Below are 26262 nucleotides of genomic sequence, written 5' to 3' on the forward strand. Positions count from 1 at the left end.
GGCAGAGGTGCACCAGGTCACTATGAATGCTCTTTGCTCAAGATTAATCTGATATGCTTTTGAGGCATATCAGCTGTATTTTGCATGTTATCAGTCACTTGTGGCAGCATTACACACACCAATTTATACCCACAAGTCAATAAGGGGCAGCCCAGGACCTTGGCTCTGGTGCTGATTTCATGCTGATTTTGAATGTCTGCTTCCTTGGGGGAAGATGGGAGGGATGATGCTACCTGCCACATCACCACAGGGAGGTAAAGGCTGCAGCAGCAGCACATCTTCCTTCCACCTCCAAGACCCAGCAAAATGGGTACAGCTTAGTTGCAAAAAAAGAAGCCCGAGGCAGAGCTCAGGGGACCCCATGAGTCTGGTCCTTGGCCACACCGTCCCCTCTCCAGGAGCATCCTGCGCACCTGGCCAGCAGTGCTCTCCTCCTCACAGAGTCCCCATGTCGATGGATCTCAGCTCCCTTTTGCCACTTGCCAGGGAGAGGTGGTAGGGAATGGGGGGCAGGCAGGGAGCCCATCTCCCTGTGGGGGAGAGGAGAAAGCCCTGCTGCTGCTTCTGCAACAGGGGCAGCGTGCCTGGCTTCACATGTGCACCCATCCCCACTGGCCACCTCCACCCACAGCACCACCACCACCACTGACATGTGTGCCATGATGAGGGTCCTTCCAGCTGTAAACTTTCCCAGAAGACACCAGGGGCAGCAACAGTCTCCCAGGCTGTCGTGACACCCAGGATTTTGGCAGCACGGCAGCAGCCCCACACCCCATCGGGGGCTGTGTGCCCACGCCCTGGCCTGCAGTGAGGACACCGTGCCCCCTCAGTTCAACACCTTCTCTGAGAAGTGTCCCAGTTTTCCTTCCTCCTGTATGGGCTGGGAGGCTTGTCCACCACAGGATGGGCCTCGCTCCTGTTCCAGGGCTCCACCAGGCCACCGTGGCCCCCTGCTCCCCGGGGCCGGGTGGGCACCCTGCAGCTCTGCACACTTCTCCTTGTAGTGCTGGGCATTGCCGGCGAAGGTCTCGCAGCGGCTGAGGTTCTCCTCCTGCACGGGGCTGCCCACGTTCTCCTCACTCAGCCCCGAGGCCGCTGCCCCCTCCTGAGAATTTTGGCTAAGGTAGACAACAATGATGTCGCCCTTGAAATTCATTACTTGTCCACTTGAAATAAAGGTGGAGTTACTGTTTCCAGTCACATTTCCTAAGGAAGGATGGGGGAGAAAAGAAGAAACACATGATTAATATTTTCCGCTCACAAGGTGGACGGTTAGTGCAGTGAACTTAATCTGCTGTGGTGGCTTTGTTCTTGTTCCATTATTTTTTCCCCCGTGACATGAGGATGCTCTTATAATTAATGTCTTCCACTGGACCTTTTCATTATTTCCATTTTTGTCTTCTCAGGACAAAGTCTGTCATATGCAAGGAGCCTGTCTGGAAGGCTTGGAAACATTTTCCCTCTGAGCTGTGATCTGAGAAACCAGAGAGAGGGTGACAATCTCATGTTCCCTGTGCTGCTTGATGCACAAAGCTATGTCCAATCTGCCTCCGCCTGTCTTTTGTGAGGAAATGCTAATTATTTCTGATTATGAGATTTCTTTTTTTCCTTGAAGTCCCAGAAATCACACTGTTTACCAAAGAGGCAATAAATCCCCAATCAATCCTACCATTTTAGACAGCAGGCTTACTGAATAAATACTGGAAGACTTAACATAAGATCACACAGTCACACAGTGTCAAACAACACAGAGCTTCTACAATTATGTTATATAGTCCAGATCCTCCATGTGAGTACACTCTGGCACTCACCTAACCCCTGCATGGATTTAGCTGGATATAGACTGACGCCATTGAAGAGACAGAGTCTATATTATAGCAACTTGATAGAGTTTTATGGTTTCAGAGAGTCTCCCTGAGGTTAGAGATTTTTCAGTATAAATGCAATCTTTCTGCTATTCAAGGACTGGGCTGCTGACCTAAGTGACAGCAGGACTGGGCTCTGGGAATTAAGAAACTTTCCTCAGAGCAGAAAGAAAATAACTGAGAACAAATTTCCAACATCAAACTAACAAGCTTGATAAACTTTGAAAGTGAAACAAACTGAAGAAACCAAGTAAACAAAATTTTCCTAGCCTGTGAACACCCTTACTAAGAAATGTTTTTCCTGCTGTGCTTCACTTCATCATTACTTGCAGACTGATCCAACTCCTTTTAGATCTTTTGTGCCTTTCTTCATTTCATTCCTCAACACTTGAGACATTCCCATTTTCCTTGCAGATAAACACGGCCCAGCCCAGAGAAATGCTGTTTTTCTGGTGGCCATGGGTGATGTTTGTACACCAGCACTGGGCACTGGTCTCCAGCTGTGTGGAGTCAGGATCTGTGCCCGCTCACAGCTGAGTCTGGGCAGCACTCAGCATTTCTCTAACAGACCCCCCCTTAAGCAACCTTATTTATTTCACCTAAACCACTGCATTCCTACCTCTTTGCTTTCTTTCCAAGTGCTGTTGATTAACATGAGATGTCCATAAGGGTTTTCTCTGCAGGAGCTTTTCCCTGATGGTTCTTTCCCCTGTGTTTGATTCAGTTTGGCTGTTTGCCATGAACAAAACTCTTGGGCATAATGGCAGTACAAAAATAACTGTCTTTAAACAGATTGCCTTGCAAAAGGTGCTGTGAAGAAAGTTACCAGTGCTCAGCACGAGATCAAAAATTTAGAAGTATATGTGACAGTGCAGAGGGAAAAAAAAGGCAGATTAACACATTTATAATGTTCAGCTGGATGTGGCTGGCAAACCTTCTGTGCTTTCTGAAGACACCATGCTGAAACAAAAGGATATTTAAGGCCTGAAAACACAGAATATGGACACAAGAGCTTCCTAGACTGTGCCAAGAAAAGTGCTTCCAACCGGAAAAGTATAAGGGATGCATTCAAAGTGAAGGCATTGCTCTCTGCAGTGTTTCAGCCTTTTGATCTCTTTAGACTATCTGATATTAATAACAAAGATTAACTTTTGTGGTAATTGTTCACTAAAAACTGGAACAACGTGGGCAAATAATTTTCTCTGAGACATTTAATGGCCTCTAGGTGGTGAGAACTGTTTATCACTGCCAAACCAGGCTGGTTTGGAATCTGGGAGTGAAAGGCTTTTGCAAAACCAGTCCCAATGATGAGTCAGCTAAGTTCTCCTGCACTGATGTGTTGTGCTGTAGCCCTGCACAGGACTTGAGGTGGGCTTGAACTGACCCTTCATGTTCTGACTGCCTCCAGGCTTGTGGGTTTTGAAGAAGAACTTCAACTCCATCTCCACTGGTGATCCCTGGAAGGGGCACCTGTCCAGAGGTTCACTTTGGTTCTCTAGGACTGTTTCATAGGAGGGACAGAATTTACCAGTTGTGTTGTCATTTTGAGTGTTGGTGAACCAAGACCAAAACTTCATGGAATTGCCCATGGTCTTCTTCTTCCCATTTTTCATCCATCCTCTTTTGTACCATTCTGTTTTAGCATAACTGTATGCAAAGCCTGGTGGCTTCAGTTGCTTTGAGAAGCTTTACAGAAAGTTATTTTACATGCACATTTATTCCATCTGGGCATTTCACAAGGCCTAGCAAAATGAAAGACACTGATGCACCCACACATGCAGCCCTGGTGTGGCTGGGCTGCTTCAGTCAGGAACCTATGGCTAAGCCCTGTCCTAGCCCTCCCGCAACCAGGCACTGCCAGGGGGGCATGGCCATTCTGTGGGCAGAAAAATTACCCTGCCAGCAAGCCAGGTTACCCACAGATCAACTAACCCACGCTCTGATACTGCTCACAGCTCTGTCAGTATCTTCTTGCAGTCATGCGTAAAAACTGGCAAATTAGAAACATGGTATCTGTGTTCAGGTTTCACCAGATGGCACTATAGCATGTACATATCCAAAGGCACAGACACAATTAAAATCCCATATAAAGAATGGTGCGGCAGATCTAAGATGGCACTTGCTAGCGCAGTGCTTATATCCAAGCTCTCCTGTTTGCTCTACTGTTCCTTAATATTTAATCTCTTTGTGTCATATTTAGAAAGAAAAGCAGTATCAAATATAACTTGACTTTCAGCTGTATCTCAAGAGTCCAACAATAACAAAAAGGATAATCTGTGTTCTCTTTACTCCTGCTGCATTTTGTATAGACCAGACAGTGAAACTGCATCAAGATTTCAGGAAACTGAAGCAGCAGAAAGTTTCTGCTCTTCGGAAGATGAATGCAACACACTTTTAGATTCCCATACGGAATTCATGTTGAGAAAGGAAGGGCCTTCAAGTGTGTTGTTTTGGGGCTTTGGCAGACTGACAAGAATGTCTCCGTAAGAAATTTTAAGGCATGACTGGTTTTAAAGAAGGGCAATAGCTTACAACTGCTGTGGGTATTACAGTAATACTTGGATGTCCCACTCAAGACTAAGGTGTCATTATGCTTGGCAGTCCACAGATATAAATAAAAATAGAGCATCGAACTTTATGAGATTATAATCTAAAATGACTAATAACATATGACAGGCAGATTGCAGACTTTTACACTGAAAAAAAGTCTGGGGAAGGAAGGTTTCATGCAGAGAAGGCGTGTAACTTCCTTTCTGCTGGTTTTGCTTCAGTGATTTTTTTTCCCTTGTTTTCATTTGACAATTTTGATATATTTACTCAATTAAAAAATTGGTAGACAATTAGTAAACTAATCAGTGCTTCAGAGATGTTTAGGGGACAAAGTTTATGTGTATGGAGAAACAGTGTCTGTATGAAACTATTTTATGTGAACACCTATATCCCAGCAAACAAAAACAGAGAGAAAGAGCTATAAGAAGAAAACTGTAGATAATCTCTTAGACCTAGTCACAGCCACCAGCTTACAGCTCCAGCTGGAGTTTCACTGACCACTGTATAAATGTAACTGGACTTAAATCTAATGGCAAAAATATGTGTGCACACTGGTGAATGAAAAGTAGAAGTCTGAGCATTATGCATCCCTCTTTAGCTCAGCCTCTAGGTCCCTATATTGTGTTCTTTCTAATTTTCTCCAATACACACACCTGCTAACAGAGCTGTCTGGCCTCTGCAGTGACAGCCAGAAGGTGAGCTCTGCACTGCAGGTTAGATCAGGGTGGGACAATGGTACCTTGCTGGGTTAATTCTTGCAGAATTCAATACAAACCAAATGGCCTTAAAATTTCAGGGTGTTTTTCAGACTAGATTCAGGGCAATTAAGTGAAAAAACATAATTTTCTTCTCCTAAGTCAGATCCTCTGAATACTATTGAGCTAGCAAAGAGAACAATCCTATACAACTGTGTATGGGTGAAGCCTAATGGGCTTACCAGATGCTGGAGGGAGGTCTGAAGTGCTGCTGTTTGTCCCTGAAGTGCTTCTGTGTGTCCCTGAAGTGCTTCTGTTTGTGTTCTGGTACTTCATGTTGGTACTATCTGAAGGTGCATCTTCCACACCAAGATCATTTGCTAGAGTGCTCTGACCAGCAGAGACAAAATTCAAACCACAGGTGCACTGGGCACAGGAACCAGTTTCTGGGGAGGTGAAGGTGCTGTCAGCTGCAGCACAATAGGATTTGCTACACTTTCGGGGAGATTCTCTGTACAAAATGCCACACCTCACACAGATCTTCTCTGAGTCACAGTTTGTTGCAAAATGATCTGTGTCTTTGTTACATGTTTCCTTCAGGCAACTGTGGGCATGTTGGCAAGATTTCTGTAGAAGCTGGTCCGTGGCAATGCGTGCCCCATCTGTGCTGGAGGGAGGGTGAAAGCCTTGAGAGACTGATACATCCTCTGTGCTCCCAATACCTGAAAAGTACTGGTTCAAGCTGTCATTCTCCCCTGCCTCCATTGGTTCTGAAAATGATGACACGGTTTTACTGGCAGTCCGACTTAGTAACGATAAATAATCAGTGTTATTGAGATCCTTATCCATGTATTCATCTTCTGTGGGAACTGGTGGGAATTGGTAATCATCAGTCTCGGTTACCACAGAAAACTCTCCTGCCTCACAAGGCTCTGTGCTGGAGCTCTCATTTCTGCAAGGAGTGTGACCAGACGTGCAGCATGAGTTTCCAGGGACAGGAGAGCCCGAGGGGACCAGGAGACTTGCGCCTTCAGCAGTCTGGGGTACAGCAGCATTTGTGGTGTTCACACTAACAAATGCATCTCTGGGGGGTTCCTGAAAGACATGAAAAGTAAAAATGTCTTTAACAAATAGATTAACATGAAGCTATTTTTTAGACAAAGAAGCAAAAGGTAGATCATGGTCCTTCCTCTGTGTGGAGCTGCTGAGGTTGAGCAGTGCTTGATGTGCAATTCTAGTCTGCTGTGAAACTGTGACTAGTGATGCTGGGCTCAGCAAGTGCCCAGAACAAAATCTGGTGGCTAGGGGAGCAATAACATTTAATCTTGTGAGACAACTAGTCCTAGCTTTTTTTGAGGACACTTAAGAAAAGTTAATAAACCTAGAAGAGTTGCTGCTTTCTGCTGTTCCTCATGGACCATTAGTAAGACCCACCTAACTGCTCTAGGTTTTGGAAACACTCCCATGTGTCTGAAGGGCTATTGATCTGTGAAGGCCTTACTGAGGGCTGAATGTTTAATATAAGCAATGACTGAAGGAAGAACGTGGGTTGATTCAGAACTTCTGAGACAAGCTAGAAGAAAACACAATCAAGGCTGTATTAACCTGAAAGGTTAGGACAACAAATGCAAAGGCCCATGACATCCTGTTGCCACAGTACTTGACAAAGTAAAACTACATTTTTGGCAGCAGCTCCAAAAAAGGGGCTGGGAAATACTTCAGAGGTTTTCTTCAGTTTGTAAAAGTTGTGCTTTAAAGATGGGTGTTTGGGAACTGATACCTTTAATTTCTAGCATCTGTTCAGATCTTCCAGGATAGAAAAGAGAGTGTAAGTGCTTCCAGACACTAATTGCTGTTGATTCACTCCTCTGTCCCAGAGGATCTGAGCAGCTGCCAAGACAGGAGGCTACTGAAGACTTAGGAGACAAAAGAGGAAGCCTTTCTGAGCCTGCTCAGAAAGGTAGTTTTTTTTGAATGTTTGGTCTTTCTTTTAAGCAATGAAATGTGAGTCTTTTAATCAGCTACGCTCATCACGGCTCCTAGAAGGGGTGGTAGGACACCTGGGACACCTCAGTCCACATCCACAGTGTTAAGCAGGCTTGTGCACATGAACTTGAATCAGTGCCACCCATCTGTTTCAAGCATGGGGCTGGTGTTCTTATACAGCAAAAGCTCTCATTTCATACTGGAATGCACAAGCAGGATTTCTTCCTCTCTAGAATTAAGGAGTCAAACAGTTTCTTTAGCTGATGGCTCTGTGTTTAATGCCTTGCATGCCTGGCATTTTTGTCAAGACCCAAATCTAGGTTTCTTCCCTGTAAGCACTCTGGTATGTAACAAGGGGCAAACTCAGCTAAAGCTTTTCCTGCACTTAGGATTTAGAAAGGCTCTCTCAGGTGTTCGTAGGCACTCTCAGGTGTTCAGCAACCAGTGGGTTCATGATTAACCTTCTTGTCATAAATATTAAATAATCATGAGACCTTTACCTCTGTTAAAACTTGCTGAAACCAGAGAGCAGGATTAGAAGCTATTTGTGAATGGTGATTTCACATGTCTCACATTCACAGAAAACCAGATTGAAAAAGCCAAAGCTGCGAGCAATTTTTGAGGAACTCAACAATTGTTTTCTAGCCAAAGATTACCATGGAGTCTGCTTCAGAAGAGGTGTCAGGAATGCCATGAGGAAAACACAAAGAGAAAATGCCACCATCTTTGACTTTACCTTTGTTCCTTTTATTTGGCTGCACACTTCATTAGCCCAGTTCTGTAGATCTGCTGTAGGGAAAACAAAAGAGTAGCTGTAACATATAGCAGGCACTTAAGTTAACCACAGACCTAAACACCCACAGTCATTCACAACCCGCAATATCATATTAAATAAAACCAGTAAGCCTGTTTTTACTGCTTGTTCAAGTGTCCCAGCATCTGCCTAGCTGAGGATTCATTGTAACTGGAACAGGGATGTATTTCTATGGAACAAATATTTCCAAGCTCCTAAAATAGATCAGGGTTAAACTGTGTTCCACATCAAATGGGGTTTCTTTCCTGGTCATATGTCACACCAAGCTATGACTGGCCCAACAAGGACCCACTCACAGCATAAATGGTCTATTTCAAGAGAAGTCACATGGATAGGCCAAAGGCCCTTCCCAGACAGGAGTGAGAAGCCTGGAGAGAAGAGGGCAAGCCACTGAAACCACAGGATGGCAGGCTCAAGTATAGCATAGTCTACTTAGTCAGGGTATGCTTAATGGGGAAATTAATTCCAATTTCTTTGTAGTATCTCCCAAGGAAAAGCTTTAAGTACAACATGCTTTAGGGCAACAACTGACACAGCAAGCAATTCTTGGTTTGTGTTCATAAATTTGGGAGACTTTGCAGGGCTCAAGTCCCATGTACATTTGAAGTTTATGATGGTTTTGTGTGGCTGAAGATAGATCATCTGTGCAGCCACTGCCAGTTCCCAGCAATGACTCCGTCGCTCTGTTGTTGATTTACCACCCGTACCCACACCAAGCAGGAAGGGCTTCTTCCCGAGCCTGCAATTCTCCCAGGCTCAGGTGAGCAGCATTCCCCATGCAAAGGCAAGGAGAGACTGTCACTGCAGAGCAGCAGCACAATGGAAAAGTCAAAGAATTTGCATTTCCCCCTAACCTGCTCTGCATCTCAAGAATTTGGTTTGTGAGCAGAGTCACCATTTCCTCCAGCCCATCCCAGAAATTCCAGATTTAGCACAACCCATGTTTAGTGTGGCAGAGGCAGCCTATTTCTAAAACACAGGCTGAAATATACTTTACAAGAAGTGAATTCTGTCTTCCTTTCTACTGCTCCCAAAACTTTTCATAAATTGCTTGGACTTGGGAAAGGAAATGATGGAAAAAGCTTTCCATGTTTAGGGGAAAAAAATTAAAAATCAACAGAACAACAGAGGTATGTCCTTCACTAAAGAGACCCTGGGCTTAACAGAAAGTGGAGGAATGTGGAAGTATTTCAATTCTATTAATAATAAACTCAGTATCCCACTGTTATCCAGTATGCCTTTGGCTAGAATTTTTGTATTTTTCTACTTCAACTATTCATTCTATTTCCTTCTAATATTTCTTCAATACCTCATCAGAACTTCAGGTTTCAGCTAAAAACATTGTCTCCATCATATTCTTAAATATACATCAGGCCTTTGTCTTGAAATCTGTATTTTAACCAGTCCAGATGCAGGCTTTTGGGTGGGAGGGAAAGTAAGGTGAAGAAGACAGGACTTCTATCTGTCCCTTCGGCCAAAGGGTCAGCTGTGCCAGGTGCTGCAGAGCAGCCAGGCTGCACTTAAAGCCCCCAGCACCAGCCCTCCTCTTCCAACCACCGTCATGTCTGCCCTGAGGATGGTCACTCCATGGGTCAAGTGTAATACACTGTAAATTACTGCCTGCCTATAGGAAAGGAATTTTTAGACTGGCTTTGTGCTAGATAAAGCATATCCATATGGACAGACACAGGGATGGCATAGACTTCCAGTGTAATTCTTGAGTTTCTTAATCTGTTGGCTACCCATGAAATCAGAGTGCACAGAGAGCCAGAGTTGTCACACTCATGAATACCATTAGCTATGATTTACCTGTCAGCTTTTTCCCTTTCTTCTTGTAGTACACGATGAAGACGACAATGCTAATTAGTGTCACAAAAAACAAGATGACAATCAACATGTATAAGATCCTGTTTGTTCCTGCAGGTCATAAAAAAGACAGTGCCATCAACACACAGCAGTATGACAATCCTTGCTCATTTTACCTGCTTTTCTACAGGAGAGGGTTGTTTTTCCATCCTATTTGATCTTGAGTTTCTCTACTAAGAGGAATAACTCTATCACTCATGCAATTCTGTGACAAGCAGTCACACTTGGTACCTCGTACCAAGACCGCTCCATAAAAAACAGAATCTTGGTGTTACAGAGCAATGTTGTCTGGTCAGGCTTCTCTTAATGTTCCCTTGCAAGCTGACAGCAGACCACGGGGCCGAGGTTGACCTCACTTAGGGACAGAGGACATACATTTCACAGAGACTACAAATAGAGGCGGAAAAACTTGTCCTTCGTCTCAGGTTATGATGGATCACAGCATGCCAGGCAAGCAACCTCCTTGGTACCATATCCACAGTGAAGAAGGAAATGACAGTGGGCAAGAAGGGATGTCTGGGAGGGATCAGGCTGAGACTGCATCATTGAAATGAAACAAGCAAGGAGAGGAGCCGCCAGTCTTTATACATGTAATGTGTGTGTGGAAAGCACATAAAAATGAGCAAGTTGTAAAAGTGATGGAGTCATGGGAATAACATGGCTATAACAGCAGTGCTGCCATGCAGTTTTAGAGGGAGGTGTCAAACCCAGCTTAATAGTGGACATAGGTCCTGGAGTCACCAGGCCTGAAACAATTTTCAAAGGTGGGATTTTCCAAGAGCACTGTCTTGGTCTACAGCTGCTCTCCCTAGAGTCACCCACAATGAGAATGGATTTAAGTCAGCCCAAACCTCTAGTAATCACATCCCTCCTCCTCCCTGCTACTTTCCAACTGACAATTCATACGAGGACACAAACCATCTTCTGATGGCTCAGGCATCTTCCGTTCTTTACAAACTGCATCAGACTTGTCAGTCCCAGGCACACTTTCTTCCATTCCTAGAGCTGTACAGCTAAAAAAGAAAGACAAAGAGGCTAGGTTCTCTCAAGGAAGCTTGTTGTGCCCCCTACACTTATGCAGAGCAATACCTTCTGTGGTAAAATACAACATTTCTCCACCCCTAAGAACATCAGATACTTTATTTTCAGCTCAGCGGTTCTGTTTTCACTGCTGTCTCTTGTTCTCCTATAAGGAGAACTCAAGCTTCAGCCTGACAATGCCTTCATCATTGCACAGCCAACACTGATGCTCCGTGTGCTCTACAGGCAGCCTGAAACACCCCACTGATGCTTTTGCCCATACCCCAATGCTTTTGCCCAAGCTTCTCTCTGCCTTCTGGCTGGTGTGGTCCATCTACAACACCCAAGGACTTACTTGGTCCAGGATTTACACTCATCGGTGGATGAAAAGACCTTTGAGAAGTAGCCCCTGGGACATGGTATGCACATTGTGTCCCTGTCTTGTTGCACTGTGTGTAGGAAGGAAAAACGTCATAGATGAGTTTTTGTGGATTCCTTCCAAGTGAAAGGAAGGTGACTATGCACCCCATCCTCCCACTCCCCTCTCCCCCCACAATCCCCCTGAAAGCTTTCATAAAGAGGGGGGGTTTAGGTTATATTAGGGCAGCAATGACAGATCCATCAAGTACCTGAAAGTCTCAATTGAGCACTTCTCTACATTATCAAAATGAGAAATGACCAGGAGCCATTTGTGTTATTTATTGTAAAATAACACACAGCTGTAACATCCTTCCTCTTCTATTTATTCCCGCACAATGATGCTGTGTCACAGACAATGATGCTGACTGGTATTGTCACTTCTATGAAGCCACAGTAAACAGACTGCTGCATCAGGATTTGTTAGGCTGGAGAAAAACCAGCAACCAGCAACTGCCCTCCAGATGCATGAAGCATTTCTTCCTCCATTACTCTATTACTTGCTGCTTTTTTGGGGTTCCTTATGCCTGGCGCAGCTGCTCCTAGCTCTGAACTTAACTGTTTGTTTTCCACCCACAAAACACCTGCATCTTATTTTAATTAGACTTAAGTGTAAATTAAATGTCCGTAATAAATATTTGCACTACTAGCCATCCAAATCAGAATACTTGCTAAAATAGAATACATGAGCTACCTGAGAAGCGTTAATGACTTTTAACTAGTTTATAACATCAAAAAATGGCAAAGTCATTGCACAAAACCAGATTGCAAATCTGACCTCAGGAACAATCCCCAAAAGAGGGCTTCTCTGAATAGAGGAGCAATGCATGACCTAGTGACTCGCAGTCAGACACCTCAGCAAACATCAGAAATGTACTGGACACCTTGTAACTACTGCCATGTCCACCTGATATCTTGCAGAAGTCACTTGATCCAAGATAGTATTTAAACTACGGAGGCAGAAGCCTTCAAAATGTGAATAGTCCAGGAGGATTATATAAAGTGTAATGATAATTCAGACACGCATCCTCTGTTGACAGTCATCTGAGATGCTGAAGGACCCTCTCCAATGTCACAACCCACACGATGCTGGCCTCATCCAGTAGGCCTGAGCTGCACATTTCACTTTGCACATCCCCTTTCTGTATCCTACCAGGAGGCTTGACTCCGAGTCCAGGAGCACACATGGTATTTCGCTGACAGCAGTCGCAGTCCTCGCTCCAGTGGTAGCCCATCGTACAAGCACACTGCCGCTGGAACGTGCTGTTCCCTGGGTTCACTTCTCTCAAGGCCTTCCCTAAAAGAGAAAGAAGATGAGAGTAAAAATCTTTCTGGTAACAAGCCTCAAGTTTCTGAACCTCCTGCTCTACCAACATGCTTTGTTTGAATGGCAGATGCAAACCCATTCATATTAGAGGAAAGTGTCTTTCAGGAAGCAGGGGAGACCCTTGATCAGTACAGGGCTCCTCACCCACTGCACTCCTAAACAATGCATTTCCTTGTGGCTTTTGCAGAAAATAAACACAGCATTTGCAAGGGTGAGACAACACATTAGGGGAAGTGAATACAGAGCATGCTGGGCAAAAGGACAACTTCTAAAATCAGTTCACAGGGGTGAATGGCCCCAGTGAAGATAATCACTATCAGCAGTGCAGAGACTGCAGTCATGGTGCTGTGTGTAGCACAGGATCTCTGCTGTCTGGGGACCTCCCTCTCTGCCAGGCTTTGCAAGCTCAGCCGTCAGTGCTGGGCACCTGAACAAAGCAACTTCCCTAGATCCACTTTCCCATCTTCATGCTTCACTAATTTGTATTACAAAGTTCTGCAGTATGAACAGCTCACCTTGATCACATATTTTATGTAGTAAGCATTTATCTTCTTCATTCCAGACATCCATATACTCATTTGGGCCACACGGCTGGCAAACGCTATCAGAAGTAGCAGTGCATCTAGCAGACAAATACTTCCCTGTGATTGAGAAAAGGATAAGTAGGTCATCTGGATGCTGTAGAGCAGCTGTCTAAGGAGGTTAGAGAAAAAAAAAAAAAGAGGTTGGGTGCTTACAGTGGACAATCTTTTCTTCCTGCACCTTTTTAGTTTGTCAATCTGGTCCCAATTTAGTGTGGCACTGAAACGTCTGTGGAGTGGATGGCCTGGGAGCACAAGAATCGAGCTGCTTTCTGTCTCTCACAGTGGTTAAGTGCTATCCCAAAAAAACAGCTGTTATGGCCTTAGCTGAGGCCAGCAGGACCACTCCTGCCCTAGGAAGGCACTCGAGATCAGGCACCTGCAGGGCATGTGCCAATCCATCAGCAGTCATGAGAGCTTACTGCCTCACCAGTGACCCGCAGAGCAGCTCCTAATGAGCCACTCAGCCTCACAGCCCAGTCAGTGCTCACATACCTGGCTCACACTTCCTGCACCAGAGCAGCTCCTAATGAGCCTCTCAGCCCAATCAATGCTCACATACCTGGCTCACACTTCCTGCAGCACCGTCCAGAGTACTCATAGTGTTGTTCGCTCTCACACGGCAGAGTGATTTGTAGTGACAGCTGGTGCAGGGAAGGAAAGAGAGGACATGAGAACCAACATACCTGGAGAGCTTCAGACCTACCCAGTCCTAGTGCTGGCAGAGAGAAGGAAGACTTTCCATCTGTACAGCATTGTGGAAAGCCAAGCAATAAAACTTACCCAACATTTGAGATATCAAAGGTGCTTTGTAGACATGTTAAGGATATGTACTTGAGGCTGTACACACAGGGACTTTTAATAGAGCCAGGTGACAAATAAATAACCCATCCAGCAATTTGTAATGAACTTTTGGCCTGCTCTGTAACCTTTTCTTTCAGTATCCTTCTATTTAAAATCTGCAACTTTAAAACAATTGTAAAGACAAAAAAAGGCACAGAGATACCTCTGTAGACTCTTCCACAGAAATTAGCTCAGATCAAGATCTGGGAAACTGCCAGTTTTAGAGCATTAAGCAAACAAGAAAACTGAATGATTTATATTCCTGAAAAAGAAGAAGTTCTCAGCTTCCCACTGGGATACAAAATGCTCTGGGCTAGTACCATAAAATAGTGCACTTAAATTTTGCAGCTTTTTATGGACTGCACGGTGTCCTGCAGAGCTGGTCTCATGGAACTGAGGCAGCCATCCAGAAAGGTGATGCAATTAAGTCAACACCTTCTTGTGTCTCAAAAAAACCAAAAACAAAACCAACATAAATCCAAAACCAACACAAACCCAAACAAACCACCTCCTTCCCCCCTCCTCCCCCACCCCCTGAAATGGGTACATGACAGGGCATCTGCAAAATGGGCAGCAGAGTTGCCTCTGGCCCTCATGGGCCTTTGCACCCCCTTCCAGCTCTCAGCTGCCAGTACACACAGCGGTCCCACCCAGAGCCCAGGCTGCAGGGCACGGCTTGTGCTGGGGATCCTGGCCAGCCAAGCATGGTGCCCAGCCCTTCACTGACCCTGCTCTGGCAGCCCAGAGTCCTCGAGGCAAACTGAACACCTCACAACCAGTCGTTGATCTTGAAATTAGACAAGGTGATTCTAAACTGAGCCCATAGCAAGGAATTCTTCACTCTTGGATACAGCCCTGAAAACTGCATTTACTTGGACAAAGCTGCAATAAAACTCCTGCTGCTGGTTAAAGGGAGCTGTTGCTGTCTAATAGCACATGACAAACCTGTGCCTGCTGGTGCTGGTTCCCATTCCTCTATTTAGCATTCTCCCCTTGTTTCTTCCAAGTCTTTACATCTTCTCTTTCCTCCTTTTCTAGCTTAAGCAATAGCAACTTCTTTAAAAATAGTTTTCCCTAAGCACCTTGCCCTCTTCTAATGCTGGGAAGGGTCTTGTATATTAAAGATGACCAAAAAAGATTTAATTTTTTTTTTTTAAAACACCATCCTTAGGCTTGGAGCTTGAGCCATGGGTTGGCGCATTACTTGTGTTTATCAAAAGTGTGCTAGCTGTGTCCGGAACAGAAAAAGCAGCACAAGTCAGAGGTCTTGCTCTCATATTTTTGCAGGGTATAAACAACTTACAGCCTTTTTTTTATCATCACAACAATGCCGGGTCAAATTAAGAGTCTAGTCTTCTCTTGTCTCATTATTTCCTAGTCTCTTTCTTTGCATTAATTAGCAGTACCTTTCCTGCGATTAGATAATGCGTTTTTGGAAAAAGCACTGCATTCCCTGTTTGCGCAGCATCTCCAAGGAGGGGTACAGGACAACACCAAGCACTGGTGGGGGAAGAGGCAATCTAGGAAAAGGAAAGCTGGACCAGCCTGGCAGCTGAGCGGCGACACAGCTCAGTGACCCCTACACTTGAAAGAGCTTATTTTCTGTAACGCACTTCAGGCTAAAACACTGAAATAGCCAGAAAAAGGTTGAGGTGATGATGTGGAACCAAGCACAAAGAGTGTGTTGAGCAATCGATTCTCTACCTAGCCATCCGCAAAGGTAACAATTGTGGTGACCCTAAAAGTAGGTCCAGTCACTTGCTTTTTGTTACAGAATGTCCTCTTCTTCTTTGTTTGCCCCTGTTTAATAGTTCCTCTTTAGACAAAAAGACTAAAAAATTTACTGAAGTGTCAAACAAGGGCAAAGTCATCCTTTTTACGGAAGGATATGCAAATCTGCCAAGGAGCATTCAGCTAAAGGGTCTGGAGTAATTTCTGAGAGTCACAACTCAGCCTGAGAAGGAGCAGGACCCTGAAAACAAGGTGAAGGGAGTAGGCTAACTGCTCAGCCATCTTTTGGACGTTGTTTTATTCCACCAGACTTTGGGACACGATGAGGGCTGCTGCTATGGAATAGCTCACAGCTGCATTAACCTATGCTCTGTGTCAATAAGCAGCCTCTTCTGTGTCTGTGTCCTTCCCCTTTTCACACAAGCCAAGGCATTCATAAACCTGCAATACTCCCTCTTGATTTATATCCAGTGGTGCAAAGACAAGGCTCTCAGCACCCATGGGCTAACCCCCTGTGAAGGTGAGGGATTCTAGCCTGGTATGTACTGGCTGGACCTGCCAAGCGTGAAAGCTGGGGCTAGAGTGGTCAGGAAGGGAAACCAGAGCAACCTGGAGTTTTCTTATGGTAGGAGTAAAACTCAAAACTTTTTGGACTTTTTTTAACATAGCTCTGTTGATGTCAGGCTATCCTGTGTTAATCCCTCTGCCAGGCAGATGTGTCTGTCTCAAGCTGTACATGAACTTCCTTTGGAGGATGAGAAGTACTTGTGCTGCTGGCAGCACAGTGACCTGATGCTTCACCATCACCAGCACATTCCCGCCAATGTGTCCTTCTGAGACAGGGAAGTGCAATTCATTTGCAGATGAGGAACTTGTACCAGGAGGCCATCTGGCTTTACAGAGGTGACAGGAAACCAAACCAAGTCTCCCAAGGCTCAAGTTTGCTCCGTAACCTCTGGAACATCCTTCCTCTCCTCGGATGCTGGCCTGTGGGTCAGAGTGATTTGGACACCACCAAGCTCTTATCTAGGGAGAGAAAGTGCCAACTTCCTCTGAACTGCTTAAATGAGATAAAAACCAGCCTGGTCATTCCTTTAATGGTCTCGCTATTGATGAAGCTGCTAAGTAAATCCCACCACCATGTGCGAATAAGTGCTTCAGAAAACTCTGGGTATCCTGTGCAAGTTTAATTTTTCACTTCAAAAATACACAAAGCACCCAGATTTGCACCAGTTCCTAAAACAACAGGCAGATTTCCCATTTGATCAATGTTACTTCAGAACAAGTATATCTGACAGGGGAAGAAGCCAGGGGGAAAAAGACAAACCTCCTTCAGGTTTGGTTGATCTAGTTTGGTAAAGCACAACAACACCTGCTTACCTTTAAGCACATGATTATCACAATGGACTTCTTTGCAAAAACAGGTATGCTTACATCAAGGTTTGCAGAAAGATTGTTTTTTGTTATTGAGCTGCAGGCAGACTTTTCAGACCTCGGGTTTGGGTTCTTCTTGCTTTTTTGTTGAAAAGGACACTAAGCAAGACTGTGCTTGCGCTTTTAGAGCTGGAGAACATCGATGACAGCAGTATAAAGCACCACTGTGTTACTCACACCTTAAAAACACAAACACACAGGTGATTCTGAAGGGGAGAACCAGCAGCATTCAGACTCCTGTCCTCAGGCTTAACCAAGTATTTATTCTTTGTGCCCCTGAGCAATCAGAGGGCAGCAGAAGCTGTGTGTCATGGATGCTAAAATTACTCTTCTTCTTCACATTTCAGAAAAGATAGAATTGCATGGGCCTCTTTCCTTTAAAAAAAATCTGGAAGAACAAGGTTGGGGGTTTCCACGGTCCTTTTCCCATGACACTTTTGAACAAGATCCCGAGCCCTCAATGAGGATTGCTCATTAGTGATAATCTCAGTTTTGCAAAAATTGAGACGTAAAGAGACATGTCAAGGGGTAACTGTCTTTTAAGACGACACCTTCTTGATCAGCGTAGTTGTTTCTGGAGAGTATTCAAGTCATTTGTCATCATTTCACTGAGCAAAGCACATTTTTTTCTTCATTTATTATTACAGCATCAAAGTACCTATGGGAAAGAAAACTATGGTCTGTCCTGCCTTGCACACACCACTTCTTTTTTATACTTTGGAGTCCAGGTTTATTCAAGCCACTTGCTTTTGAGGTCCTTAGACTTGCCTGCTATGAAACTGAGAAAATCTGTGGATTTGGGGCTTTATTAGCCTTTGTCAACAGGAGTGAGCTTTGAGCAACCTTTCCTGAACCAAAGTAGCCTCTGCAAGCACAGCTAAGATGGACTCTGCAGTCTTCTGCTGCTGCTTATTCAAATATGAGACCTCTTCCCTCACAAGTACCTAATGTGTCCACAGCCTACCTGATTTAGGTCAGCAGTACAGCTAACCAGACCCCAGATTTCTTCAGCCCATTTCCAGTTTCAGAGGCTTGCCTAAAAATCATTTAAGAGTAAAAATAGAATCCAGTTCTTGATGGGCACTGCTCTGTGGCTGGTGCAGCCAGGCACTCTGTTGAGGCACATTATAGTAACAACTCTGGAAAATTTTACAGTTGTGGCTGTACAAGGGAAAGAGGAGTCCTGTGTTAAAGACTTAATCATAATCACGTTGCATGCAATAGTTCCTTCATGGACAGTCTCCACTGTTGATAAAAATTAAATCAAAGCAGCACCTAACTCACAGCTTTGCAATTCCAGTTATTTGCTTGAAGGCCTGTAATTCATCACAAAAATCTTAGATTGTGAATGAAATGCTTTTGGTGATGTCAACTTTCCAGTGACCAGTAAACCACATCACAGAACTACCACCACCACGTGGTAAAATAGAGCCGGGAAATGGCAAAAGCTTAAACTAAATATTATTTCACTTTTAAAAATAGGTCCTTAAAACCCTGCTAGCCCCTGAATGCCTGAAGAGGCCAGAAAGAGCATGAGGGATAAAATCAATAATGAAGAGGTGAAGAGAAAATTGTAACATGCGGCCAGGACTTGGGCAAACGGTGGAAAAAGTTCTGTCCTGCCTATTCCCCTTGTCCCTCTGTTCTAGCATGCAACCAAAAGCAAACACCTGAGCAACTGGTGCTGCTCCTCTGGTGGGAAGGAGCATTCCTCAATCTGGAGCCCACCAGAGCTATTTCTGGCCAGCAGCTACGCAAAGGAGAAGTGCTGCACTGACGGCTCTCACGGTGGCGTGGGGGCAGGCAGACAGGAACCTCAGGTATATCAGATATATCAGATGGGAAATGATGGAGGTGAGAGATGGCAGGGCTGAAACAGTGACTGACTGAAGCTGTGAATCAGACAGCCTGCTTCTATGGGCTGAAGATTTGCCATCACGTGCACATTTGTCATTCAGAGACACAGTCATCTCCACACTGCAGCCAGAGGGGCACACTTAACATTTTCACTGCCTGGGCAGTCAGCAGCACCTGCACATTGCCTGCACTTCGCTGCAAAAGCTCCTGCTTTAACCTATGTGCCCCCACAACCACAGCAATTCAAAGCTACTAGGTAGAATACGCTGAAGATTAATGAGAGAATAAGAACCCAAAAGCTAACCAAACTGAAATATTTAACAAAAAGGCTTGACAGAAAGACCAACAGTCCATAATATGCAGAAATAAAGACTGCTAATACCTAGGTGTGCTTGTGGTAAGGCCGGCAGAGGCAAATCTCTTCTTGATTAAACAGGTGTGAGAGCGGTGCTCCAAAGGAAAGTTTAGTAGCCTTACCACTCTAGGTACAGTCTCAATGACTCATCACGAGTAATCCTACACCTATTCATGCTTAATTAGAAAAATTAAAAAAAACAAAAAACAATAAAGCCACAATGATTTAGGGGGAGCATGCTCCTCTTCCATTTTAGTTCAGCAGATCATTTTTCTATGCTTCATCAGCTGAAGTTGAGTCCTAACGAAGAAATGACCATGACAGATTTCTTGGGCTGCATGCCAGATTAGAAGTCCATTGGGGCCTTTCTATGTTTAAAATCTGTATATTTATGTACCCTTTTCTTCCAGCACGCCCTCAGAGTGGAATGTAACATGTTAATCTCTTATGATGTGACGTGAGATCCCACAGTCCTAGCCGAGCTGCTGGGCAGGATGAGAAAGCTTGTAGAAGAGAGGAAGCTTGCTTCCACCACCTGATGCTCTGCTTTGGCTTCTCTCTCCTGGATTTTAGCATTGCCTGTGGAACAACTGCAGAATACTCTTCTGGCAGAAACATGAAGGGCAGTGGTGGGGCTGCAGCCCTTGCTTGGGAACTTGGCTGTCTGGGGGGATGCATGTAACACCCACAGACCATCCTGCTCTGGTGTGAGGTAGAGGGAGGACTGCATGACTGTGTCTGCACCTTCTCTATTGTGAAGGAATTGCTGCCTTTATTAAAGAGCTCAGGACTGGACTGAGAATTGATTAATTCACTCTTTAAAAAGTGTCATCATGAGGAACCAGCTCTGCCAGTGACTGCGGCCAGTAATGTCTATGGAAATATTCTTCCCTGATTTGAAGAGGCCCTGGCTGCTTTCCATAAGCAGGCTGTTTTACAACATGTGGTATTGCAGGGGAGAGCTTTTCTTCCTGTGAGATCAGATTAAAGGTACCATCTCATCCTTGCTACCAAACAATGCAAAGTTACAGGAGAATATGTTGCTCATAAGGCAAAACTCTTCACTGTGGCAAAATAATGCACTCAAAATAGACTTCCTTGTGTTCTACATAAATTTTAGGACTTCATATGAACCTAGTTGCACATTTTTCCCTATCTGTATTTCTGCATTCCAGATTAATGGGCTGCCTAACAAAACTTCACAGTATTTTTATTTCCATGCAAGATTCTTTTCTTTTCCCTCCACTTTGACCACTGACTAAATATATTCTGCACCCATCTGCAGTCACAAATGTTGTTCTTTGTCATTCTTGAACAGACCCTATATACTTTTTTTTTCTTTTGGAGTAGCCACAAAGTGGTGAGGGTGAATGACCTCATTTTTTCCCCCCTCCTTGGCTAATTGGCTCTTGCAGGGTGGATTAAACTGGTCAGCTTGGCTCTTTTACCAAAACACAGCCTTTCCCGGTCTCTTTTATCTAATTTTAAGAGGGGAGGCAGCCAGAGGGTTCTGCAGAGGCTGAGAGGTGAACCTAGGTCTCAGCTCTCTGCCTGCCCACTGTGCTCCCATCCCCTGCCAGAGCCCCTGCTCCAGCTACTCCTTTGGGAATGCTGCTGGGAGCACAAACACATCTGGCCAAGTGGTATGGGGAATGTGCTTCTGCCGTGGGGATGCTGCTGGGGTCCTGGGCAGAAGAAGATCCAGAGAAAAAGGGTGAGGGTTGGATGCTGCAGCCTACGCCATGGCATCCAGCCAGGGCAACGTATCCACTCCCTTCTCGGGCCTGCGCGGGCAGACCTCCCTGTGACTTTGGTGGGAAACAGATGGGACACTATCCCAAGGTGATTAATGACTCTTTGGCTTCGTTTGCAGCCATGAAATCCCGGGCACTGCACCAACACCAAAGAAAGCCATGCCCAGAGAACTCACACCCTGAGAAGGCAAACAAAAGAGGTAAGCCCTGCTCAAAGCAGCTTAGGCGACTACAGAGGTATGAGACACAAACCAGGATGTCCTGGAGTGCCAGGGTGATGTCAGCATTGCTCCTCCTGCACAGTGCTGAGCCCTCCAGAAGGCACCCCATCACAAACATGATAGCACACTGCAGTAACACACAGACAGGAACAAATCAGGAAACCTGCTTTCCCCAGTGCTGAAGTCCTGCAAGTCCACCAAGTCCTGCTCCCACAGGGCAGACACAATAGCAGGCTGCCCTTAGTGCCAGGGCAGCCAGATTCCCACCTGCAGCCCACCTTGTGACTTCCAGCCATTGCTGCTTGTGGAGTTTTTCTTCTACTACATGAACTTTGTACCATTTTCAAAGAAGAGTAAGTCATAAAAAGGGGCAAGTTCTTGCAGGTAAGCTATTGTGTCACACAGACCAAGGCCTACTCAAGTCCAGAGTGCAACCTGGTTAAACATCACTTAATTTTTATCTTGCATTTATAACACACAAATATTTGCCTTTGTGTTTTCAGCAATAATGAACCATTCTCAGAGCAGCTGCTTCTCCATGCAAGTAACGCCAGCCAAAGTATCCCTAAAAACAGGCGTGTGTGGCTGCAGCAGAAGTCAGTACTGCCCTGAAAATTGAGTTTCCGTGGAAAGGAAGGGGATATTCTATGCAAGGAGCAGAGCTGCAGCACGATGAACCAGCTATCTGTTTCCTTCTTCCCTCCTGTGTAAGCTCAACCAGCTCATGAAACAACAGTCTCCTCCAAGTGCCTTTGCTGCAGAGAAGCCCCTTGCAGCACGGGGCGCAGGATGGAGGGAGATCTGAATTCTGTGACAGGTCACAGCATGTGGTGGCAGGAACCCTCCTGGCTCTGGTCACCACAAAGACTTCCTGGAGACCTGGTCATACAAAGAGGAAGTGGGCATGGAAAAGCAGGAGGACAGCCTTGCAGCAAGCATTGCCTTTTCCTTGCATATGTACCTATTACAGGAGAGTTTCACCACTTGAACTCCTAGGGACAGATGGATAAACGTAGCAAAGTGACTCAAGTATGATTCCTCTAAATAGTGTTAAGGTATAAGTGCTAGAGGGCACCACTTTGAGGTTTCCATGATTTTCTATGTCATAGTTAGGCATGCGTCCCCTTTACCATCTGCATTGGTTCTTGCCCAGCTGTCAAGTTACATCCCACTTTTCTGAGTTTAAGGGTAATAGAAAGTAATGGGCAATAGAAACAAGAAAAAAAGATCCTTAGGGATCCACTTAATCTCTCTGCTTGACCTGCTTCTTTGGGTTTTTTGTTTCTCCTTCTGGCACAGTATGAAGAAAGTATATGACACTGGTCAGTACCATCAAAATGTCTGATAAGCTTTGAATTCTACCAACTCGTGAAATGTAGCAAAGGTTTGTTTTGGTCCTTTTGGTGGGAAAGAAGAAATTACATCAGGCAGATGATGCTCAACATGAAAAGAGAAGTGGGACAGATTTCTTAAATTGTGGGTTTATGTAGTTTTGCATACATTATGTTCTGTTGATATGAGGTACTGTAAGATTTTTCACATGTTCTGGGGGAAACTGCAAAGCAACGAAAGGCTTGCCAGTACTCCTCAAGGGAGCTATTGCTGCAAGGAAATTTTTACAAATGAACTATTCGAATTGCAGTCATTTTGAAGCCCATGCTGTTAACAGTAGAATAAATCCAGGAGTTCAGATATTGTAGAAGTTTTGCTCTACTGAATGGTTCCTTTGGCCCTAACCAGAGAAGGAATAATAGACCAGGAGTGCCCATGGTGTAACACAGTGTAGTCACTGTTACATTCTTTTTCCCCCTCTCATCATACAGACTGTGCATTTCAGGAAGTTAGAGAAAAAAAAATCTATATTTTGGCCAAAACTTTTCTATATTGCAAAGAATTCCAAATGCTTGCAATGAGCAAACTTAATCTAAGAAGTAAATGTTACAGAGTAGTGGAAGGACAAATGCCACAAAAGGGGAGATGAATCTGTGGTGCAACTGATTTATTGCACATTTGCAAATGCACATTCTCAGAGACTTTGTCCCATCTGACAGTAACACAGATGCTCTTTACTGCTGCTAAGCAAGGAAAGGGATGTGACTATTCCATGCAAATAAGCTGAGCAGATCATGCCCCAGAAAGCAAAGTATCTCTGACAGGTGCCCAAAACAAATCATTTGGAAAGATCATTTATGGCTGAAGCACAAGATAAGCAGGGCTGAGCTCTGCTCCCAGAAGTTCTGTTCCATGCTCGGTGTGTGACCTAGAGCAAGTCACGAATTCTCTGTTCCCATTTCCTCTTTGGTGAAAATGATGACAGTGATCATGTCTGTTCTCAGCAGAATTATGAGTGAGTATGCAATAACTCACATTTCCAAATGCTTCTCATTCTTTGCAGGAAATACATTGCAAATATTACTGTTCGAGCACTATTCCACCCCATTAACCAGTCTAAACTAACACAAATGCATCAGAAAAGCCTCAACCCTCCCACAGGTATTCTCACATTTGCTCCATCAGAAAACATCACTTTTCTGAGAAAAGACTGCTCAGATCAGTCAAGGAGAAAATAAAAGGCTGTTCCAGAGAAGCACCTCTCTAGGTTTGCCTTTCACATCCTTGTAGGTTCTGCTCACTGTTGAATGCAGAATATTAAATTAATGGGCCCTTTGACAAATTATGTTTTATTCTTATCCTTATGCTATAGCTTTCCTGGAGCTTCCTACAGTTTTGTGGTGCTACTGTCCAAAGCAATGATGATGCGAAGTTGCACCCAGAACAAACACAGACTCAGAATTAAGCACGTGCTGGATGCAGTGGAAAGATTTTATACATCAACCCAAAATAAATATAAGTTCCTTGTTCTGTGTCCTGTGAAAGGCTATGAATCAAGAGGTGAGAAATTATGTGGAGCTCTGGCTCCTACATCAGGGTACTTGAAACATTCTGGGAGCTCTACCATGGAAATCTGAATTTTCAGGGTTTTGTCAAAAGCTGAGCCAGTTCCAGGCAATGAGGATAATCCAAAGGGAAAAACTGCACTAAACCCAAATGGCTCCAGAAGGAAGCAGGCATGTAATGGCTAGTGACCTGAAGTAAAGGCATGCAGAGTGTTGAGGTCTGCTCTTCCTGCTGCATTGACCAGTCCTAACACCAAGGCAGGATAAAAAGAGAGACACAAAGGATACAGAGGGACAGGACAAACCATCTGAAAGTGATGTAAAAGTCACATTTGAAATTTGCAGGCTCGTTCACATACATATGGAGGACACCTGGAAAGCAGCGATTTAAGAGAAGCCTGAGAGTGAGGGTGGACAAAACGAAAATGTATGTTTTAGAGGAGGGAAAAAAAGGCCTCTGTGGTTTTAGGCAACATATTTAGGACCAGGGATCCAAAGGAAAGGCTCTCAGGACTGTGCGGTCAGACATTAAATTGTAAGCTGTAGACAGCAGAGGGTTTTCTGTTTTGGTTTGGATTTTTTATCTTTTTTTTTCTTGAAGCTGCACCTTGCTCTCAGGGAACCTAGCCATGGCCCGGTTACAGCCCCATGTTGAGGGAAGCACTTTAAGGTACATAACTTATCAAGAATAATGAGACACAGAAAAAATACCAAGCGTTCAGATGAAAGAAATACAAATAGCAGCGAGGCTGCCAAACATTGATTATTGGAGGAAATAAAGAGTAAATATAAGGTAGCATGGTATTTGTAAATCCTGCCAGTCTAGAAGGGTCCAAATAAGCAGAAGGGAGAAGGAAAAATTTTAAGCTGTATAATTAGAAAGAGCAAAGCAAGCTTTTTTTTTACCGACGTAAACTGCTGGAGGAAATGCAATGTACGCCATTCACAAGGCTGAGCAAGAGCTGGCTGTAGCAAATGGTCTTTCCGACAGCAGGGGAAGACCGGCCACGATCCCAAGTGTACCACGCTGACCAGCAGCCACCTGGCATCGCACAGAGCACGCTGTGTTTGCAAACAACCACAGAGCCAAAGCCCGTCAGAGGAAAGGGCTGCCCTCCGGGGCAGCTGACCTGGCACCGGGCTCGGGTTCCTGGCTCTGCCATGAGCAGCACATCAACCTCCAAGCGAGTTGTGCGGCCGCTCTGAGCCTCAGCCTCCCACTCGAGGACCTGGGGTCACAAAGCCGTCCCACGTCCCGGGGCTGTCAACATTTGGGATGGCGGGAAGGCCTGAGCTGAGGGGACTCATCCCGGTGGGGAAGCTGGGAAGCTGGACCTGGGTTGCGAAAACCCCGCGTCCCACGCCGGAGGGACAAGTGTGCCCACGCTCTCTCGAATAAATCCGTTCGGTAGGGTGGAGTCTGCCTTATTTTTACTCTACATGCAAATTATATCCCTCAACAACCTCACAGCAAATATTTTCTCGTTTCTCACACCCTGCCCTGGGCAGAAGCAGGCTGGTTTCCCCGCAGATCCCCTGGCTTCCTTTGCAACTTTGGGTTTGGACTACTTTGATTTTACAGAAGCGAGAGAAGCTTATGAGTTGCTGGGATAAAAACAAAACCAAAACCCAAACAAGCAGAGCGGGGGACAAGGCAGCCGAAGCCGCTCTGCCCAGCCGCGCCGGGATGCTCCGAGCCGCCGATTGCCCCGAGCAGTGGGACGGGCAAACCAACCCTGCTGGAGGGATGCGGCACCCACCTCTCCCTCCCAGCCTTACCTGTTTGCCAGCGGCAGCGAGGCACAGGAGAAGCAGCCAGCAGCCTCCCGACGGCACGGGCATGTCTGGCTGTCCGTCTGCCTCCTCCTCCTCCTGCCACCGAAGGGAAACTAGATCCTTCCAGCCAAGCCCCCGCGCCCCGGCAGCGCAGCGAGGCACATTTGAGCTGACTACTTCTCTTTCTTCCTTTCCTTCCTCTCAGCTACACGAGGGTAGAAGAGAGAAGAAGAAGAGAAAGAAAAAAAAAAAAAAAAGGCGCCTGGTTGTAGT

The 26262-nt window shown here is 45.1% G+C and overlaps 1 protein-coding gene across 1 annotated transcript; it reads right to left on the bottom strand.

The window, feature by feature from the left end:
- Window positions 1–826: 826 nt before the first annotated feature.
- Window positions 827–26262, bottom strand: TNFRSF11A (TNF receptor superfamily member 11a). The gene is made up of 10 exons (XM_062499458.1): window positions 25993–26262; window positions 13684–13765; window positions 13056–13181; window positions 12367–12510; window positions 11152–11245; window positions 10695–10789; window positions 9720–9827; window positions 7833–7885; window positions 5353–6205; window positions 827–1206 (listed from the first exon to the last, which is right to left on the bottom strand). The coding sequence occupies exons 1-10, from the start codon at window positions 26053–26055 to the stop codon at window positions 827–829; spliced, it is 1998 nt and encodes a 665-aa protein (XP_062355442.1). The 5' UTR covers window positions 26056–26262.

Source organism: Cinclus cinclus, chromosome 1 (genome assembly GCF_963662255.1).
Source record: "Cinclus cinclus chromosome 1, bCinCin1.1, whole genome shotgun sequence".
In the NCBI taxonomy this organism is placed as follows: domain Eukaryota; kingdom Metazoa; phylum Chordata; class Aves; order Passeriformes; family Cinclidae; genus Cinclus; species Cinclus cinclus.

What these genes read in the sequence shown, in the direction of transcription:
- TNFRSF11A (XM_062499458.1), bottom strand. Translation starts at nt 26,055, where the DNA reads ATGCCCGTGCCGTCGGGAGGCTGCTGGCTGCTTCTCCTGTGCCTCGCT. An exon ending in ACATAAAATATGTGATCAAG is followed by an intron (nt 12,511 to 13,055) that starts GTGAGCTGTTCA and finishes TTTCTCTTTTAG; the next exon opens with GGAAGGCCTTGAGAGAAGTG. An exon ending in GAGTGTAAATCCTGGACCAA is followed by an intron (nt 10,790 to 11,151) that starts GTAAGTCCTTGG and finishes TTTCTTTTTTAG; the next exon opens with CTGTACAGCTCTAGGAATGG.